General features: G+C 45.3%; 1 protein-coding gene across 2 annotated transcripts in view; it reads left to right on the forward strand.

The window, feature by feature from the left end:
* The first annotated feature begins 460 nt into the window (after positions 1-460).
* Positions 461-19685, forward strand: part of LOC141107491 (class I histocompatibility antigen, F10 alpha chain-like) — an 88811-nt gene continuing 69586 nt past the window's right edge. For both annotated transcript variants that reach the window (XM_073598260.1, XM_073598261.1), the window contains exons 1-2: positions 461-609; positions 9742-10002. In XM_073598260.1, the coding sequence (XP_073454361.1) occupies positions 546-609; positions 9742-10002 (325 nt within the window). In that variant the 5' untranslated portion in view covers positions 461-545. The remainder of the gene's footprint in view (positions 610-9741; positions 10003-19685) is intronic.

Consider the following 19685-nt stretch of genomic DNA (forward strand, 5'->3'; position numbering starts at 1 on the left):
TAACCATTCCGGTTTTAGATTAAGTAAAGTTAAATATGGATCTGGTTGTATTATTTTTTTAAATATTTTAGATGCAATCACGAAGACTTCCTTCCAGAAGGTTTGGATTACTGGGCACGTCCACCATATGTGTAAATGTGTGCCTATTTCTGGGCATCCTCGAAAACAAAGAGCTGAGGTATTAGGTGAATATTTTGCCACTCTAGCGGGTACAAGGTCCCAGCGAGTTAGGACTTTATAATTTGTCTCCATTGCTAAGATGTTGGGTGAAGATGACTTAGATGTGAGCCATATGTTAGTCCAGTCCGTGTCTTCTAAAGCACATTTTACTTTCACTTTCTCCTATATACTGCACTGTTCCATCCTGTGCACCCTCCCTCTACCCGGCAACTGATGATCAGCTCCGTATTCATTTTATGATTGGACAGAGAGCCCAGATCATCCAATCAGCACACAGCTCCGCCCTCCTGTATACAGATTCCTGACTCACCGTGTGACTCTCCCTGAGCTGTGTGTAGAGGACTGTTCTGTGTTTTGGGGTCTCTATGAGGAGGAAAAAGATGATCCCCCTCATCCTGATTATTATCGGGGTGTCAGGAGTGTATTGTGGTGAGTCGGGGGGATGTTTTATTTATAAATGTATATATATATATAATGATATTAAGAGAACCATGTATATCCTCATCTCACTGTCCACTCATTGCTCAGTATTTTCCCTCTGATCCTGAACCTCCTCTGTACCCTGATCTGGGGTTACCCAGTACCCCTCCTGACCTACACTCCCCCTGCTCCCCTGTTTTCTCCTCGGACCCCGCTCTGTAATCCATTTACCTTCCCCCTTCAGATGTATCTTATATGTTGTTTCCACTTTCACACGTTTCTCCAACTTTTATTATTGTTTGTGTTTTGTATTATTTGTGGTGATGTGCTCACAATAAGGCTTCTTGCACATAATACTCCTGTTTGAGCATCTACTTTTTTAGACTATTTTTCATATGTATTTATGCGCCTTTTCGTATATATGTGTTCGCACAAATGACTAAAACTTATTCTCACGTTCTTGTTCTGCACAATACATAAATGGACATTTGCACACATTCGCACATATTTGTGTGCACGAGGCGTAAATTACTGACCAAAAAAGCAGATTTTTCTAATTTTTTTTATTGAAGAATGTGCGGCGCTTGTTTACGCTCCTGTGTGCATAGACACATTATCATTATGGGCTGTATTTTAGCTCAGTAAAAAAAAAGAAGCTGTAGTGAGCTTTTTAAAGCTGAAGTTTGCAAGAGGCCCAAGGCCTGGTTCACACCTAGGCATTTTTTTAGTGCATTTTCCATTTTGCAGAAACACACTACAGTCCATTTACCATGATTTCCTATGTGACATTCACATCTGTGAATTTTATGGAAAGGGCCGGGGATTTTTTTTCTGGTTTTTGGTTCCATAGACTTCAATGGACCAAAAATGTGTATTGAAAAACACAAAATGCACCTGCAATATGCAAACTGTAACCTGCATAGGTGTGAACCAGGCCTTATGCTGGCCATACTCTATACGAAAAATCGGCCAAACCCATTTTCGAAAAATGAACGTTCAACCGTGACCGCAAACGATCGTGTAATGACCGATAAATCGTTCAGTGGACATAAATACAATTTTTTGGTTGGTTTTTTTACATATACCTAGTGCAGACAGTTCAGACAGGAAACACATTAACCTTGCAATTTATCGTACGTTCGGCAGAAATTTTCCAAACTTGTCGTTCGTTTTTTTTCCCACAAAAACATCACAAACGATTATCGATTTGTGCCCATTAACTTGCCGAAAAACGAACAAAGTGTCTATATGAATGATTTTTCGGCCGATTTTTCGTATAGTGTATGGCCAGCATTAGACTGCGGCACTATAGCATTTCATGAACACATGTAAAATCGCCAGCCATGTTTGCGGTGACATTTTTTTGTTAATGGAACTCCAAACCCACAAATGAGATGTGCGAAAAGAAAAATGCAAAGCTCAAAAATGGTGCATGAGAAACTTGCCATCTTTGTTGTGTGTAGGGCAGCCCATTGAAAATAATGAGCTACCCTATGTGTGCGGCATGACAAAATGCTAAAAAGGGAAAAGCATGCACATGCGCATCTTCTGGTGTCTTGTGTCAAAATGTGAATCAGGTCTAAGGCAGTTTGCTTTTGAACATTTCTGTAGTGCGTTTTGTGTTTTTGCACACGCAATTTTACCACCATTTTGCTGCAATTTGCTTTTGGCCTTTTTTTAATGATTTTTTTTGCCAAATTTGTTTTGTTGGGCAGATTCAAAAAATGCAAATCGCAGCAAAAACGCACTGCTTGCTTTTCTTCAGCTTTTCCATTGTCTATTAAACTAAAAAAGAAAAAAAAAACTGTTTTGCGATTTAAAAAGGTGCCTGACCCTTTCCAAAAACGCAGTGGTTAAAAATAGCATAATGTGAACATGTTCCCGGAGTAAACTATGTTAAATGGACTGTAGTGCGTTTCTGCAAAAAACATATAAGTGCTGTGAGGATGGCTGGAAAAGAATGTACTGCAATGCGATCTGCATTACATTGCATTATATTCAGTGGAGCACAGGGGAGACATCCAGGGTCTTTTAGGCTTGGTTCACACCTATACAGTTTGCTTGTCATCCATTTCTGCAGTGCTTTTTGCATAATTTTTTTACACATGCGATTTTGCCGCAGTTTGCATTTTGCGCATTTTTTGGCCAATTAGTTGTTGGGCAGTTTAAAAAAACACAAATCTCTGCAAACGCGCTGTAAGACCCCTGAAAAAACACACTACATTCTTTTCTGCAGCTTCCCCCTTGAAGTTTATTGAACCAAAAACCATTTTGCGTTTAAAAAAAGTCCCTGACCCTTCCCAATATACGCAACGGCTGAAAAAAGCAGAGATGTGAACGTCTCCCATAGGAAACCATATTAAAATGGAGTTCCGCCTAAAAAAAAAAAAAGTAAAGTCAGCAGCTACAAATACTGCAGCTGCTGACTTTTAAAATAAGGACACTTACCTGTCCAGGGCGCCCGCGATGTCCTCACCTGAAGCCGATCCATCCCCTCAGCTCCGGGTGGAGGCACCGGCATTGCTAATAAGGCAATCAGGAAGTTTGCCTTATTAGCCTGGTTCCCTACTGTGCATGAGCAAGTCACGCTGTGCGTTCTTAGTGGTCCCTGCTGTCTTCTGGGACCTGTGTGTCTCCCAGAAGACAGCGGGGGGGGGGGACAGAGGAGGGGCAATCTATCGCCAGAAGTGGGTGCACATACCTGGATTAGACATGTATCTGCTCCCCCCTCCCCCCCTGAAAGATGCCAAATGTGACACCGGAGGGGGGGGGGAATCCGGACAGCAGAAGTTTCATTTTTGAGTGGAACTCCGCTTTAAATGAACTGTAGTGTGTTTCTGCAAAAAGCACCAAAAATGCATAGGTGTGACCCAGGCCTTAGACTCTGGATGTCTCATGAAAGATAACCTGTCACCAAACAATTATCACACAGGGGGACTTTTTGTTCCCTATGTGATGAAAAAAAAATGAAGGTTTGACATGTTGGGTATCTATTTACTTGGTGCAACCTCCTCTTTTGGATCTGACCAAAAAATTGGTTAATTTATTGTTTGTGTGCCCTAAAATTAACTAATGTATTTCTTTAGTAATAAAGAAAAGTCTGATAGACTTTAGGCATAGACGATTGATAGATGATAGGCAGCACTTATAAAGCAATTGATCATAAACCATGAACAATCTGAATAATATAGACATGCAATCAAGTCCGTGTACACATGAAAAACAAAGATTTTTCAGAAACCAGACAAGTCCTTAAAAACTCAAATCCTATGGAGCGAAATCCTCAAGGATGGTTGTAGTCACCCCAACAGATTCCACATCACACGTGCTCAAATAAAAAGGGGGGTGTGCAAGAGAACCCCCTCTTAATAAGACTCTTACCGGATTGAACCTTGTACCTGTATTTCTTTACTAAAATGTTGCGCTTCCTAGATCTTTGCGGTAATATTGCGTGACACAAAAAATTGGAACTACCGCTATTTTATTCTCTAGGGCAGGGGTCTCAAACTCAAATTGCCTGAGGGCCACATGACAAGTTTTCATATCGCATGGGGGGCCGCATGCAAACTTTTAAAACTTCAAAAGCAATAAACTATACCAGCAATAATATACTATACTATACCCAGCACTGGTGTCAGCAAACGCATTATTAACCCCCAGCATTACCCCTCCCACACTACACAAATAGCCACACACTCCATAAAATACCCCACACTCCATAAAATACCCCCCACACTCCATAAAATACCCCACACACTCCATAATTACCCCCCACACTGCATAAAATACCCCCCACTCTGCACAAATTTCTACCCCAGTCACCCCATTAAGGACTTTGCCTCAGTGTGATGCTCACTCACCTCTCCTGGCAGTCAGGATCATCTGCCTCCCTAGTCCTCTCCTCCTGGCCTCCATACAGGCCTAGTGACAGGGGACCCAGAGAACACAATCTCCCGCCCTGAGGTGGCAGCAGGACCCTGGTTTGGGGCTCTGGTCGATCATCAAAGCCTAGGTGGGCAGATCGATGGGCGGATCCTTCCTCCGCTCCTTCCTCTGCTCTGTTCTCTCTCTGGGCTGCAGCAGCGTGCAGCGGAGAGGACAGAAGAGATGGAGAGGTAAAGCTCTTTGGCGCCTCCCCCTCTGTGGTGCCTGGGAGAAGTTCAAAAAGACGTCCTGGATAGAGGTCGACCGATATGGGTTTTTCTCTGGCCGATGCCGATACCGATATATAGAAATCGGGGCGGCCGATGGCCGATATATGATGACGATTTTTGTGGCCGATATTTTGGGCCGATTTGAAAAAAAAAAAAACCTCACTCACTCCACTCCTCCCTGCTTGCTCCTGTCACTCTACCACACACTTGATGTCCTCAGTACAGATGGCATTGGTTGGCTGTGGCAGGTGGCACTGTCTGTCACTGGCAGGTGGCATGTGGCACTGATTGGCACTGACAGATGGCACTGGCAGGTGGCACTGATTGGCAATGGCACTGGCAGGTTGCACTTATTGGCAGTGGCACTGGTTGGCACTGAAAGTTGGCACTGGCAGGCATTGGCAAGTGGCACTGGTTTGGAACTGGCAGGTGGCACTGGTTTGGAACTGGCAGGTGGCACTATTGGCACTGGCAGGTGGCATTGATTGGCGTGGCACTGGCAGGTGGCACTGATTGGCGTGGCACTGGCAGGTGGTGGCAGGTGGCACTGGCAGGCACTGGTTGGCACTGGCAGGTGGCACTGATTGGCGTGGCACTGGCAGGTGGCTTTGATTGGCAGGGGCACTGGTTGGCGGTGGCACTGGCAGGCACTGGTTGGCGGTGGCACTGATTGGCAGTGGCAGTTGGCACTGGCAGGTGGTACTGGTTGGAGGTGGCAGGTGGCAATGGCAGACTGGTTGGCACTGGCAGTTGGCACTGATTGGCAGTGGCACTGGCAGCTGGCACTGATTGGCACTGGCAGGTGGCACTGACAGGTTTCACACTGAGCGGAGTGTAACCATGTGTGAAACTGACAAGGAGCTGTCCACACTCAGCGCTTGATGCTTGTGTGAAGCTGACATGTAGCACGGAGGAGGGAGACAGAAGGATCTGTCAGAATTGAGGTTGATGTGGGGGGGCGGGACCCGGCCGAGGTGGGCGGGACCAGCAGCTATCAAACACCAGCCAATGATTGGGCTGCTTAAGAAAAGGGGCGGGCCACATACACGTAGCGGCCCGCCCAGATCCCATTGGCTGGTGTTTGATATTGGCCGGGTCCCGCCCACCCCCGACATCAACCTCAAATCTGACAGATCCCTCTGTCTCTCTCCTCCTGTTACCTGTCAGTTTCACACAAGCATCAAGCGCTGAGTGTGGAGAAGGGAGGAGGAACGGCAGCCAGTACTATATATCGGCCTAATGGCCAAATATCGGTCGACCTCTAGTCCTGGATCGGCCTTGCCTGAGGGCCATTTTTAACCGGTCCGCCGGCCGGTACTTTGAGACCCCTGCTCTAGGGTGTCTGCTTTCAGAAAATATATCATGTTTTGGGGTTTTATGTAATCTTCAGGGCTAAAATAATTTTTTATGCAAAAAAAAAAAATGCAAAAACGGCTCTGGCAGCGAAAAGGTTAAAAATGGAAATGCAAAGCAAAACATATAAAACAATACATATAAAAAAACATTGTAAATATTTGTTTTTTCTTCTTTTATAAGTGATTACATACCCTCTGTTCTTGACTGCATTAGGAGAACCCTTTCACACTGGGGCGGTTTGCAGGCGCTATTGCGCTAATAATAGCGCCTGCAAACCGACCCGAAAGTGCCGCTGCTTTCATTCCAGTGTGAAAGCCCCGAGGGCTTTCACACTGGAGCAATGCGCTGGCAGGATGGGAAAAAAAGTCCTGCCAGCAGCATCTTCAGAGCGGTGAAGGAGCGGTGTGTATACCACTCCTTTACCGCTCCTGCCCATTGAAATCAATGGGATGGCGCGGCTATACCGCCGGCAAAGTGCCTCTGCAGAGGTGCTTTGCGGTGGTATTTAACCCTTTCTCGGCCGCTAGCAGGGGGTAAAAGTGCCCCGCTAGCGGCCGAATACCGACGGTAAAACGCCGCTAATAATAGCAGCGTTTTACCGCCGACGCCGCCCCCACCCCAGTGTGAAAGAGCTTTAAGAGATGGAGGCTGCAAAGGGGGTGTGTCAGCAGGAAGCAAAGAAAGAGCAGCACACTGATCTTCCCTGTGAAGTCTGACCATTGGAGGATAGGCAAGCTCTTCTCCCAACACAGCAAGAAAACTGACCACACTGGGTCTATTTACATCCATGCCTAATGTGGTCAGTTTGAAATGGTAAAGCAGGGGGACTAGCAGGGGCGCTGGGTATTTCACACAGAGGAAGGAATACAAAGAGAACAGGAGACTTTCTAACATAAGTATATGTTACAACCAACATGTATCAGGAATATGAAATTTTGGGTTAACACTTTAAAGTCCTTTCTATTGGTCTCGGCCTCCAATTCTCCAAATTCCTTTTTCATTTCTGTGATGTGACTTCCTGTTGGAGGGAAGTTACATTCATTCTTCATGGTTCCTTGTATGTAGGAACACAGCCACCCTCTCTTGCTTTCTCCTGAAAGTAACTTGGGACTATGGGATGTGTAGTGTACATAGAGCAGTACACATGACTGCAACTAATGTGCAATGCTTTGTCTTAGGCCCCATGTACACGAGACGCCGGTGCAAACTCTGCTGAACACATGTTTTTAAAAGCTGAAACCGGTTTTTAGAAACACCCATTTTGCCGCGTTTGCATGCCGTGTTTAGCGGCGTTTTACCGCCTTTGTGTCTAGATAACATCATAAGACTCTCCCCAAGCTCAAAAAAACAATATTATTTAACTCTTTCAGCCATTTTGTGAGACTAGAGGGAGTAGCAGCAGCTGAGAGAGCAGCAGTGTACTTGTATTTAGCATGTCACTTGCCACGTCACCTGCCACAAGTTGGGGATTGTCATTTGTCACCTGCCACAAGTTGTGGATTGTCCACTTACCACGTCACCTGCCACAAGTTGTGGATTGTCCACTTACCACGTCACCTGCCACAAGTTGGATTGTCATTTGCCATGTCACCTGCCACAAATTGTGGATTGTCCACTTGCCACGTCACCTGCCATGTCACTTGCCACAAGTTGCCACATCACTTGCCATGTCACCTGCCACAAGTTGGAATGTCATTTGCCATGTCACCTGCCACAAGTTGTGGATTGTCCACTTGCTATGTCACTTGCCATGTTACCTGCCACGTCACTTCCCACAATTTGCCATGTCACTTGTCACTTTACCTGCCACATCACTTGCCACGTCACCTGCCACAAGTTGGACAATTCACAACTTGTGGCAGATGACGTGGCAAATGTTGTAATTACTTTAGATAATTCATAGAGCATATATACTCTATATATAGGCAAATGCAAGTATACAACTGCTCTCTCTGCTGCTGCTGCTCACTCTGATCAAAATGGCATAAATAGTTAACAACATTCTTTCTGAGCTTGGGGAGGGTCTTATGAGGTTATTTTATTAACACTTCTAGATGCAAACGCGGTAAATCGCAGCTAAACATGGCATGCAAATGCGGCAAAACGGGCATTTCTGAATGCTGGTTTCAGATTTTAAAAACTTGTGTTCAGCAGAGTTTTCACCGGCGTCTCGTGTACATGTGGCCTTAGTCTTCATGTACACGGCTGCTGGTAAACAGACGTTCAGAGGCAGTTGGACGCTTTTTTCAGCTGCCCCTGAACTCATCCAATGTTATCCTATGTGTACACAGGTTCATTTAATGTTTTTAGGCAGTTGAGTTTAGAGGCCTTATTTGGAAAGCAAAAAAATGAGTTCAGATGCCGAGTTTAGAGGCATTTTAAGGGCCAAACGCTTCTAAACGCGGTAACTCGCATTTTGTTTACAGGCGTTTTTCGTTTTTGGCTATTTTGAAAAAATTTTTTTTTTTCTTTTTTCAAACGTGGCAAAATGTGGCATGTAAACGCAGCAAAACGGATGTTTTAAACGTGGGTTACTATCTGTCAAGTTAAATCGTTCAGGAGAGGTTGTAAAAACGTCCTGTGTACATTAACCACTTCAGCCTCGGAAGATTTTACCCTCTTCCTGACCAGAGCACTTTTTTGCGATTCGGCACTGCGTCGGTTTAATTGACAATTGCACGGTCGTGCGATGTTGAACCCAAACAAAATTGACGTCCTTTTTTTCCCACAAATAGAGCTTTCTCTTGGTGGTATTTGATCACCTCTGCGGTTTTTATTTTTTGCGCTATAAACAAAAAAAGAGTGACAATTTTGAAAAAAAATGCATTATTTTTTACATTTTGCTATAATAAATATCCCCAAAAAATATATAAAATTACTATTTTTTTCCTCAGTTTAGGCCGATATGTATTCTTCTACATATTTTTGGTAAAAAAAAACAATAAGCGTATATTAATTGGTTTGCGCAAAAATTATAGTGTCTACAAAATAGGGGATAGATTTATAGCATTTTTATTATTTTTCACTAGTAATGGCGGTGACCGTCAGCCACGAGCATCGGCACCCCCGCTGTGCAGCGGGTGTGCGCCTGCTATCCCGACCCTGCGAGACGATGTATAGCTACGACAGCTCACGCAGGGGAGCCAACCTTCCACAGTATAACTGCAGCGGTTGGTCGGGAAGGGGTTAAGCCTAAACATTTAGAAGTGAGGGGGAAAGGGAGAGGTTTGAGAGCTCAGTGAGGGCATTATATAGAGGAAAAGAATCACAATAAGAAATGTATTTCTAATGATGGCAGTGGTTGTGATTTGTAATGTCAGGCCTAGTGTAGTCTGTATACATATTATCAGAAATCTCTACCTGCAGTGGGTGTCCTGGATATGTGTTGGGATTTGTATTTCTTCTGCCATGTTGAATTTGCCCCAAACTGAATATATACAATGCTGTGTAGAGTAAAACATTCTATAAGGGTTATTGTTGCTATGTGCAGTAACCCATGGCAACCAATCCGATTTCACTTTACAGATGCCAGGTGACACAGAGATGAAATCTGATTTGTTACTATGGACTAATATTACATTCAGAACTTTGCTTTTTACTTCACTGAATATTTTTCATTTTTCTCTATCAGACAGTCACTCTCTGCGGTATTATCACACTACAGTCTCCTCTCCGGGATCCGGACTCCCTGTGTACACTGCTGTTGCATATCTGGATGATAAGGAGATAGAGAATTATAACAGTGACACCCGGCAGAATCTTCCTAAGGCCGAATGGATGAAGAAAGTGAAATCTGACTACTGGGAGAGGAACACACAAGGGCAACAAGCTGCAGAGCCTGTTTACAAGAACAATGTACAGATAGCGATGAGACGATACAATCAGACTGGAGGTGAGAGAATTCTTGTATTTCTATTTATTACACTGAATACAAACATTGATAAAAGTATATAAAAAGTTGTCAGAAAACACAATGAGGTTGACATAGTAAAAGACTGGGGACTGTTTACTTTACAGACTGAATGTTTAGTAAGTATAATAAATATGGTGAAGATGTGATCACTCCAGTCATTGAATCCAATGTGAAGGCAAAAAATATTTATTTCCCTTACACATGATTTGGTGTTTAACCACTTAAGGACCGCTTCACGCTGATATACGTCGGCAAGGTGGCACGGGCAGGCAGAATCACGTACATATATGCGATCTGCCTCCCGCGGGCGGGGGGTCCGATCGGACCCCCCCAGTGCCTGAGGCGGTCTGCTTTTGTCCAGCGGCGATCGGAAGTGAGGGGGAGACCATCCGTTCGTGGCCCCCTGGCGATCACCGCTGGCCAATCGAATCATTCCTCTGCTGCTGTATGCTAAACAGCAGCAAAGGAAATGATGTCATCTCTCCTCGGCTCGGTATTTTCCGTTCCGGCGCCGAGGAGAGAAGACTGCAATGTGAGTGAAAACACTACACACACACAGTAGAACATGCCAGGCACACAAAACACCCCCCTTTACCCCCCGATCACCCCCTAATCACCCCTCCCCCCCCCGTCACACTGACACTAAGCTGTTTTTTTTTTCTGATTACTGCATGGTGTCAGTTTGTGACAGTGTGTTAGGGCAGTTAGTGTTAGCCCCCTTTAGGTCTAGGGTACCCCCCTAACCCCCCTTAATAAAGTTTTAACCCCTTGATCACCCCCTGTCGCCAGTGTCACTAAGCGATCATTTTTCTGATCGCTGTATTAGTGTCACTGGTGACGCTAGTTAGGGAGGTAAATATATAGGTTCGCTGTCAGCATTTTATAGCGACAGGGACCCCCATATACTACCTAATAAATGTTTTAACCCCTTGATTGCCCCCTAGTTAACCCTTTCATCACTGATCACCGTATAACCATTACGGGTGACGCTGGTTAGTTCGTTTATTTTTTATAGTGTCAGGGCACCCGCCGTTTATTACCGAATAAAGGTTTAGCCCCCTGATCGCCCGGTGGTGATATGCGTCACCCCAGGCAGCGTCAGATTAGCGCCAGTACCACTAACACCCACGCACGCAGCATACGCCTCCCTTAGTGATATAGTGTCTGAACGGATCAATATCTGATCCGATCAGATCTATACTAGCGTCCCCAACTCTTTAGGGTTCCCAAAAACGCAGTGTTAGCGGGATCAGCCCAGATACCTGCTAGCACCTGCGTTTTGCCCCTCCGCCCAGCCCAGCCCACCCAAGTGCAGTATCGATCGATCACTGTCACTTACAAAACACTAAACGCATAACTGCAGCGTTTGCAGAGTCAGGCCTGATCCCTGCGATCGCTAACAGTTTTTTTGGTAGCGTTTTGGTGAACTGGCAACCACCAGTGGCCTAGTACACCCCGGTCATAGTCAAACCAGCACTGCAGTAACACTTGGTGACGTGGCGAGTCCCATAAGTGCAGTTCAAGCTGGTGAGGTGGCAAGCACAAGTAGTGTCCCGCTGCCACCAAGAAGACAAATGCAGGCCGTCGTGCCCATAATGACCTTCCTGCTGCATTCGCCAATTGTAATTGGGAACCCACCGCTTCTGCAGCGCCCGTACTTCCCCCATTCACATCCCCAACCAAATGCAGTCGGCTGCATGAGAGGCATTCTCTTTATGTCCTCCCGAGTACCCCTACCCAACGAACCCCCCAAAAAAGATGTTGTGTCTGCAGCAAACGCGGATATAGGCGTGACACCCGCTATTAGTGCATTGGTGAATGTTTTAAACGCTACCATTCACTAGTTGCGTAGGGTACAGCATTGCACAGACTAGGCACACTTTCACAGGGTCTCCCAAGATGCCATCGCATTTTGAGAGACCCGAACCTGGAACCGGTTACAGTTATAAAAGTTAGTTACAAAAAAAAATGTAAAAAAATAAAAAAATATATAAAATAAAAAAAAATTGTTGTTGTTTTATTGTTCTCTCTCTATTCTCACTCTATTGTTCTGCTCTTTTTTACTGTATTCAATTCTGCAATGTTTTATTGTTATTATGTTTTATCATGTTTGCTTTTCAGGTATGCAATTTTTTATACTTTACCGTTTACTATGTTCTATTGTTAACCATTTTTATGTCTTCAGGTACACCATTCACGACTTTGAGTGGTTATACCAGAATGATGCCTGCAGGTTTAGGTATCATCTTGGTATCATTCTTTTCAGCCAGAGGTCGGCTTTCATGTAAAAGCAATCCTATCCAATTAGCCTCTAGACTGCTTTTACAAGCAGTGGGAGGGAATGCCCCCCCCCACCGTCTTCAGTGTTTTTCTCTGGCTCTCCTGTCTCAACAGGGAACCTGAGAATGCAGCCGGTGATTCAGCCAGCTGACCATAGAGCTGATCAGAGACCAGAGTGGCTCCAAACATCTCTATGGCCTAAGAAACCGGAAGCTACGAGCATTTCATGACTTAGATTTTGCCGGATGTAAACAGCGCCATTGGGAAATTGGGAAAGCATTTTATCACACCGATCTTGGTGTGGTCAGATGCTTTGAGGGCAGAGGAGAGATCTAGGGTCTAATAGACCCCATTTTTTTTCAAAAAAGAGTACCTGTCACTACCTATTACTATCATAGGGGATATTTACTTTCCCTGAGATAACAATAAAAATGATTAAAAAAAAACATGAAAGGAACAGTTTAAAAATAGGATAAAAAAGCAAAAAAATAATAAAGAAAAAAAAAAAGCACCCCTGTCCCCCCCTGCTCTCGCGCAAAGGCGAACGCAAGCGTCGGTCTGGCATCAAATGTAAACAGCAATTGCACCATGCATGTGAGGTGTCACCGCGAACGTCAGATCGAGGGCAGTAATTTTAGCAGTAGACCTCCTCTGTAAATCTAAAGTGGTAACCTGTAAAGGCTTTTAAAGGCTTTTAAAAATGGAGCCAGAAAATAAAATGTTGGTGGGTCTAAAGATATTACTGCAGTGTAACCATATAAACTGAATAACGTAGTGCTTCTGGTTACACAATATTGTATATAAACACAAAAATCCAGGGCCGGCGCTACCTATAGGCAAGGTAGGCACCGGCCTAGAGCGAACATCAGTTGGGGGTGCCGCCAGTGGTGTAGTGTGGGGGGGCAGGTGGGGCTATTGCCGCAGGTGCAAAATTTAGAGGGGCGGTGTCCTGAGTGTGGGCCATATAGTACAGGGCAAAAGGCCCATTGTTATTGTGGAAAGTCCAAGTTTTGTGGAGGCAGCAAACAGCGGCGTCCTTGGGGTGCGGGTGGCTGGGCATCCATCTTCACATGGCAGGTATGTAGTGAGGGGCGGAGGGTGGAGAGCAGATAGGCCTGAAAGCCCGGGACTCGGGAGAATAGCTTCACGGCTTTCTCCTTGACCTCGTCCCCTGACCCCCGCGGCAAGAAGTAGCAGGCGCAGCATAACCTTCACCCCTGCACTTCCAGAGCGTGGACTCCTCAAACTTCCTCTCTAATGTTAGGCCCAGAGGACAAGCTGACTGGGGGCCCAGAGAACGGGTTGGAGGCGCAGGCTGCAAGGGAGCCGCTGGAAGGATCAAGCACCCCCAGATCAAGGAGACAGACTAGCATGGAAGGTACCGTACAACGGTCACCATACAGAGACTTATCTGCAGACAGACTGGGACAATGGGACAGAGGAGGGACTGCAGATAGGGACAGAGCTAGGGGTCTCTCTCATCCCCCTCACTAACCTCCCTCTCTTTCAGCCCCCTCTCTCTTTCACCCCCTCCTTCAGCCACCCTTCTCTCTCTCAGCCCCCTTCTCTCTTTCAGCCACCCCCCTCTCTCTCACCCCCTCCCTCTCTCTTCCCTTTCTCTCTCAGCCCCCTCTCTCACCCCCTCCCCCTCTCAGCCCCCCTCTCTCTCAGCCCCCCTCTCTCTTTCACACCCTCCCCTCTCAGCCCCCCTGTCTCTCTCTCAGCCCTCCCCTCTCAGCCCCCAAACACACTTATGTTTGAACTTCCTAAAAGGAAATACAAATATTAGCAGAGTTAATTGATCAACATTCAGATCAACATATAAAAAGTCCTTCTATGACACTCCGTAAGTATAAATGCTGTGAGCCTGTTCCCAATCTGGGTTGAATGGCAAGAGATTGTTGTAATAATCACAGTTCCCATCATCACACCGTGTGATAGACCCCCCAATGGGTAACGACTCACCAGATCACAGCAAAAGCCGAGCCTTATACCATGATATCTTTGTCTTGCAGTCTGTTAAATGGCAGACACTTCATCTATATCAACTCGCCACCATGAAAGAGACACTCACATAGCATGATACTATTATGATAATTTTAATTGATAACCCCCCTTTAATACATTGCACTTACAAAGATTAAAACATTTAAAAGCGTGTAATATCCTCCTAATAACATCAGACTGCGAGCGCAGCTTTCACCACCCTTCCGTTGAAACGAACAAGGCAGATCATGGGTTGAGAGGCACAGTGTCAGATCACCTGAGTCCAGGTGACATCCCCACCTCTGTTAGGGTCTTGAGTGCGCCGAAAGGTAGTGGACCCTACGGCTGACTGCTGCGGATGGAGCTCTAGGATATACAGGAGAGCAGGGACTCTGTAGTACCTACACGGGTGACACTAGAGCATGAGATTTCCCTAGGGCGCAAATCTAATAGCCAGCGGATGTTCCCCAGAAGCCACTAGTGGTGGGGATGGATTTAGCTGCAGTCTGGCTCCAGGTCATGACTCCTAGGGCCTCCCAGCTCAAGCTCATGGTAGACTACAGGGAGGTAGAGAGGAAGCAGCAGACTGCGACAACAAAGGATAGTCATGAGATAGCCAAAGGTTGGGGTAACAAGCAGGTAAGAATAATCAAGAACAAGCCAAGATCGGTAACTGGAATCAGACCTAGAAGCAGAATTGCCACCTCATCCCTTTAAACCTGAACACATATGAATTACACAGGTTCTGAAGGTTAATTTAATGCAGATAAAGCAACAAGTGAGTTTAATTACCACCTTAATCAGCCTCAGAACCTGTGTAATTAATCACTTCATCCCCGGAAGAATTTACCCCCTTCCTGACCAGAGCACTTTTTGCAATTCGGCACTGCGTCGTTTTCACTGACAATTGTGCGTTCGTGCGACATGGCTCCCAAAGAAAATTGGCATCTTTTTTTTTCCCCACAAATAGAGCTTTCTTTTGGTGGTATTTGATCACCCCTGCGTTTTTTATTTTTTGCGCTATAAACAAAAAAAGAGCGACAATTTTGAAAAAAACGCATTATTTTTTGCTATAATAAATATCCCCCAAAAATACATTTTTTTTTCCTTAGTTAAGGCCGATACGTATTCTTTCTATATATTTTTGGTAAAAAAATTGCAATAACCGTTTATTGATTGGTTTGCGCAAAAGTTATAGCGTTTACAAAATAGGGGATAGTTTTATGGCATTTTTATTTATTTATTTATTTTTTACTAGTAGTGGCGGCGATCAGCGATTTTTATCTTGACTGCGACATTATGGCGGACACGTCGGACAATTTTGTCATGATTTTGGGACCATTCACATTTATACAGCGATCAGTGCGATTAAAATCGCATTGATTACTGTGTAAATGTGACTGGCAGTGAAGGGGTTAACCACTAGGGGGCAGGGAGGGGTTAAATGTATCCTAGGTATTAGGGCTGGGAGATTTTCTTTAAAAAATAAATCTTCGATTCTCTTAAAAAAAACTTGATTCACGATTCGAATCGAGTTTTTTTTTTTTGGAAACCGCGTTGGTCCCGAGGCGCTGCGGGCATGAGCTTTTAGGCGAGGCCGCGGCTTCGGCCTAGTCCGTGGCGTCCAGCCTTGCGGACTAGGCCGAAGCCGCGGCCTCGCCTAAAAACTCCTTGCCCGCAGCTCTTCAGGCCCGGCGCAGTGTCTGCGCCGGTCCGGAGGCGCTGCGGGCATGAATTTTTAGGCGAGGCCGAGGCTTCGGCCTAGTCTGCAGCATCCGGCCGTAGCCGTGGACTAGGCCGAAGCCGCGGCCTCGCCTAAAAACTCATGCCCACAGCGCCTCGGGACCGGCGCGGTGAAACAAAAAAATCTAAAAAAATCGATTTGCTTAAATTTTGAATCGATTTGACCTCTCAACTCGATTCAATCGATTTTTTTCCCAGCCCTACTAGGGATGTGTTCTAACTGTAGGGGGGATGGGATGTCACTACACTGATCACTGCTCTCGATTACAGGGAGCAGAAATCAGTGACACTGTCACTAGGCAGAATGGGGAGATGCTTGTTTACCTTAGCATCTCCCCGTTCTTCCTCTCCATGAGGCAATCGCGGGTTATCCCCGTGGCGATCGGGTCCGCGGGACCCGCGACCTGACTCACGGAGCTCCCGGCCGGTGCGCGCACGCAATGGCACGGCGGCATATGTAGACCAGGCATCTGACAATATCTCAATAATATCCCATCACTAATTATCTCTGATCTAATTTTGTATTCTAATGTGTATTCTAATGTGTAAAAATGAACTACTTAACCACTTGCCGACCGCCTCACGCCTATATACGTGAGCAGAGCGGCACGGGCAGGCAAAATCACGTACCTGAAACGTGATTGCCTTCCCGCGGGTGGGGGGTCCGATGGGACCCCCCCCCGGTGCCAGCTGCGGTCGGCATTGGTTGGGAGCGATGACAGACGAGGGGGAGGCCATCCGATCGTGCCCCCCCCCTCGCGATCGCTCCCAGCCAATGAGAAACATCCCCTGCCTCTGTATAGTACACAGAGGCAGAGGATGTGATGTCATCTCTCCTCGGTCTGGCAGTTTCCGTTCCAGCGCCGAGGAGAGACGACATGTAAGTGCACCAAACACACTCACAGTAGAACATGCCAGGCATACATTACACCCCCGATCCCCCCCAATCACCCCCCCCCCTGTCACAAACTGACAGCAAGCAGGTTTTTTTTTTTTTTTTTTTTTCCTGATTACTGCATAGTGTCAGTTTGTGACAGTTAGCAGTGGTGGGACAGTTAGGGTTAGCCCCCTGTAGGTCTAGGGTACCCCCCTTACCCCCCTAATAAAGTTTTAACCCCTTGATCACCCCCCCTCACCAGTGTCGCTAAGCGATCATTTTTCTGATCGCTGTATTAGTGTCGCTGGTGACGCTAGTTAGGGACGTAAATATTTAGGTTCGCCGTCAGTGTTTTATAGCGACAGGGGCCCCCATATACTACCTAATAAATGTTTTAACCCCTTGATTGCCCCCTTGTTAACCCTTTCACCACTGATCACTGTATAACCGTTACGGGTGACGCTGGTTAGTTTGTTTATTTTTTATAGTGTCAGGGCACCCGCCGTTTATTACCGAATAAAGGTTTAGCCCCCTGATCGCCCGGCGGTGATATGCGTCGCCCTAGGCAGCGTCAGATTAGCGCCAGTACCGCGAACACCCACGCACGCACCGTACACCTCCCTTAGTGGTATAGTATCTGTACAGATCAATATCTGATCCGATCAGATCTATACTAGCGTCCCCAGCAGTTTAGGGTTCCCAAAAACACAGTGTTAGCGGGATCAGCCCAGATACCTGCTAGCACCTGCGTTTTGCCCCTCCGCCCGGCCCAGCCCAGTCCAGCCCACCCAAGTGCAGTATCGATCGATCACTGACACTTTTTTTTGTAGCGTTTTGGTGAACTGGCAAGCACCAGCGGCGTAGTACACCCCGGTCGTAGTCAAACCAGCACTGCATTAACACTTGGTGAATGTTTTGAACGCTACCATGCACTAGTTGAGTATTAGCGTAGCGTACAGCATTGCACAGACTAGGCACACTTTCACAGGGTCTCCCAAGATGCCATCGCATTTTGAGAGACTCGAACCTGGAACCGGTTACAGTTATAAAAGTTACAGTTAAAAAAAAAAAGTGTAAAAAAAAAAAAAAAACACAAACAAAAATAAAAAAAATAGTTGTCGTTTTATTGTTCTCTCTCTCTCTCTATTCTCTCTCTCTCTATTGTTCTGCTCTTTTTTACTGTATTCTATTCTGCAATGTTTTATTGTTATTATGTTTTATCATGTTTGCTTTTCAGGTATGTAATTATTTATACTTTACCGTTTACTGTGCTTTATTGTTAACCATTTTTTTGTCTTCAGGTACGCCATTCACGACTTTGAGTGGTTATACCAGAATGATGCCTGCAGGTTTAGGTATCATCTTGGTATCATTCTTTTTAGCCAGCGGTCGGCTTTCATGTAAAAGCAATCCTAGCGGCTAATTAGCCTCTAGACTGCTTTTACAAGCAGTGGGAGGGAATGCCCACCCCCACCATCTTCCGTGTTTTTCTCTGGCTCTCCTGTCTCAACAGGGAACCTGAGAATGCAGCCGGTGATTCAGCCAGCTGACCATAGAGCTGATCAGAGACCAGAGTGGCTCCAAACATCTCTATGGCCTAAGAAACCGGAAGCTATGAGCATTTTATGACTTAGATTTCGCCGGATGTAAATAGCGCCATTGGGAAATTGGGGAAGCATTTTATCACACCGATCTTGGTGTGGTCAGATGCTTTGAGGGCAGAGGAGAGATCTAGGGTCTAATAGACCCCAATTTTTTCAAAAAAGAGTACCTGTCACTACCTATTGCTATCATAGGGGATATTTACATTCCCTGAGATAACAATAAAAATGATTTAAAAAAAAAAAATGAAGGGAACAGTTTAAAAATAAGATAAAAAAGCAAAAAAAAATAAAGAAAAAAAATAAATAAATAAAAAGCACCCCTGTCCCCCCTGCTCTCGCGCTAAGGCGAACGCAAGCGGCGGTCTGGCGTCAAACGTAAACAGCAATTGCACCATGCATGTGAGGTATCACCGCGAAGGTCAGATCGAGGGCAGTAATTTTAGCAGTAGACCTCCTCTGTAAATCTAAAGTGGTAACCTGTAAAGGCTTTTAAAAATGTATTAATTTTGTTGCCACTGCACGTTTGTGCGCAATTTTAAAGCATGTCATGTTTGGTATCCATGTACTCGGCCTAAGATCATCTTTTTTATTTCATCAAACATTTGGGCAATATAGTGTGTTTTAGTGCATTAAAATTTAAAAAAGTGTGTTTTTTCCCCAAAAAATGCGTTTGAAAATCGCTGCGCAAATACTGTGTGAAAAAAAAAAAAATGAAACACCCACCATTTTAATCTGTAGGGCAATTGCTTTAAAATAATATATAATGTTTGGGGGTTCAAAGTAATTTTCTTGCAAAAAAAAATAATTTTTTCATGTAATCAAAAAGTGTCAGAAAGGGCTTTGTCTTCAAGAGGTTAGAAGAGTGGGTGATGTGTGACATAAGCTTCTAAATGTTGTGCATAAAATGCCAGGACAGTTCAAACCCCCCCCCAAATGACCCCATTTTGGAAAGTAGACACCCCAAGCTATTTGCTGAGAGGCATGTCGAGTCCATGGAATATTTTATATTGTGACACAAGTTGCGGGAAAGAGACAATTTATTTTTTATTTTTATTTTTTTTGCACAAAGTTGTCACTAAATGATATATTGCTCGAACATGCCATGGGAATATGTGAAATTACACCCCAAAATAAATTCTGTTGCTTCTCCTGAGTACGGGGATACCACATGT

This window comes from Aquarana catesbeiana, linkage group LG09 (assembly GCF_042186555.1).
Source record: "Aquarana catesbeiana isolate 2022-GZ linkage group LG09, ASM4218655v1, whole genome shotgun sequence".
In the NCBI taxonomy this organism is placed as follows: domain Eukaryota; kingdom Metazoa; phylum Chordata; class Amphibia; order Anura; family Ranidae; genus Aquarana; species Aquarana catesbeiana.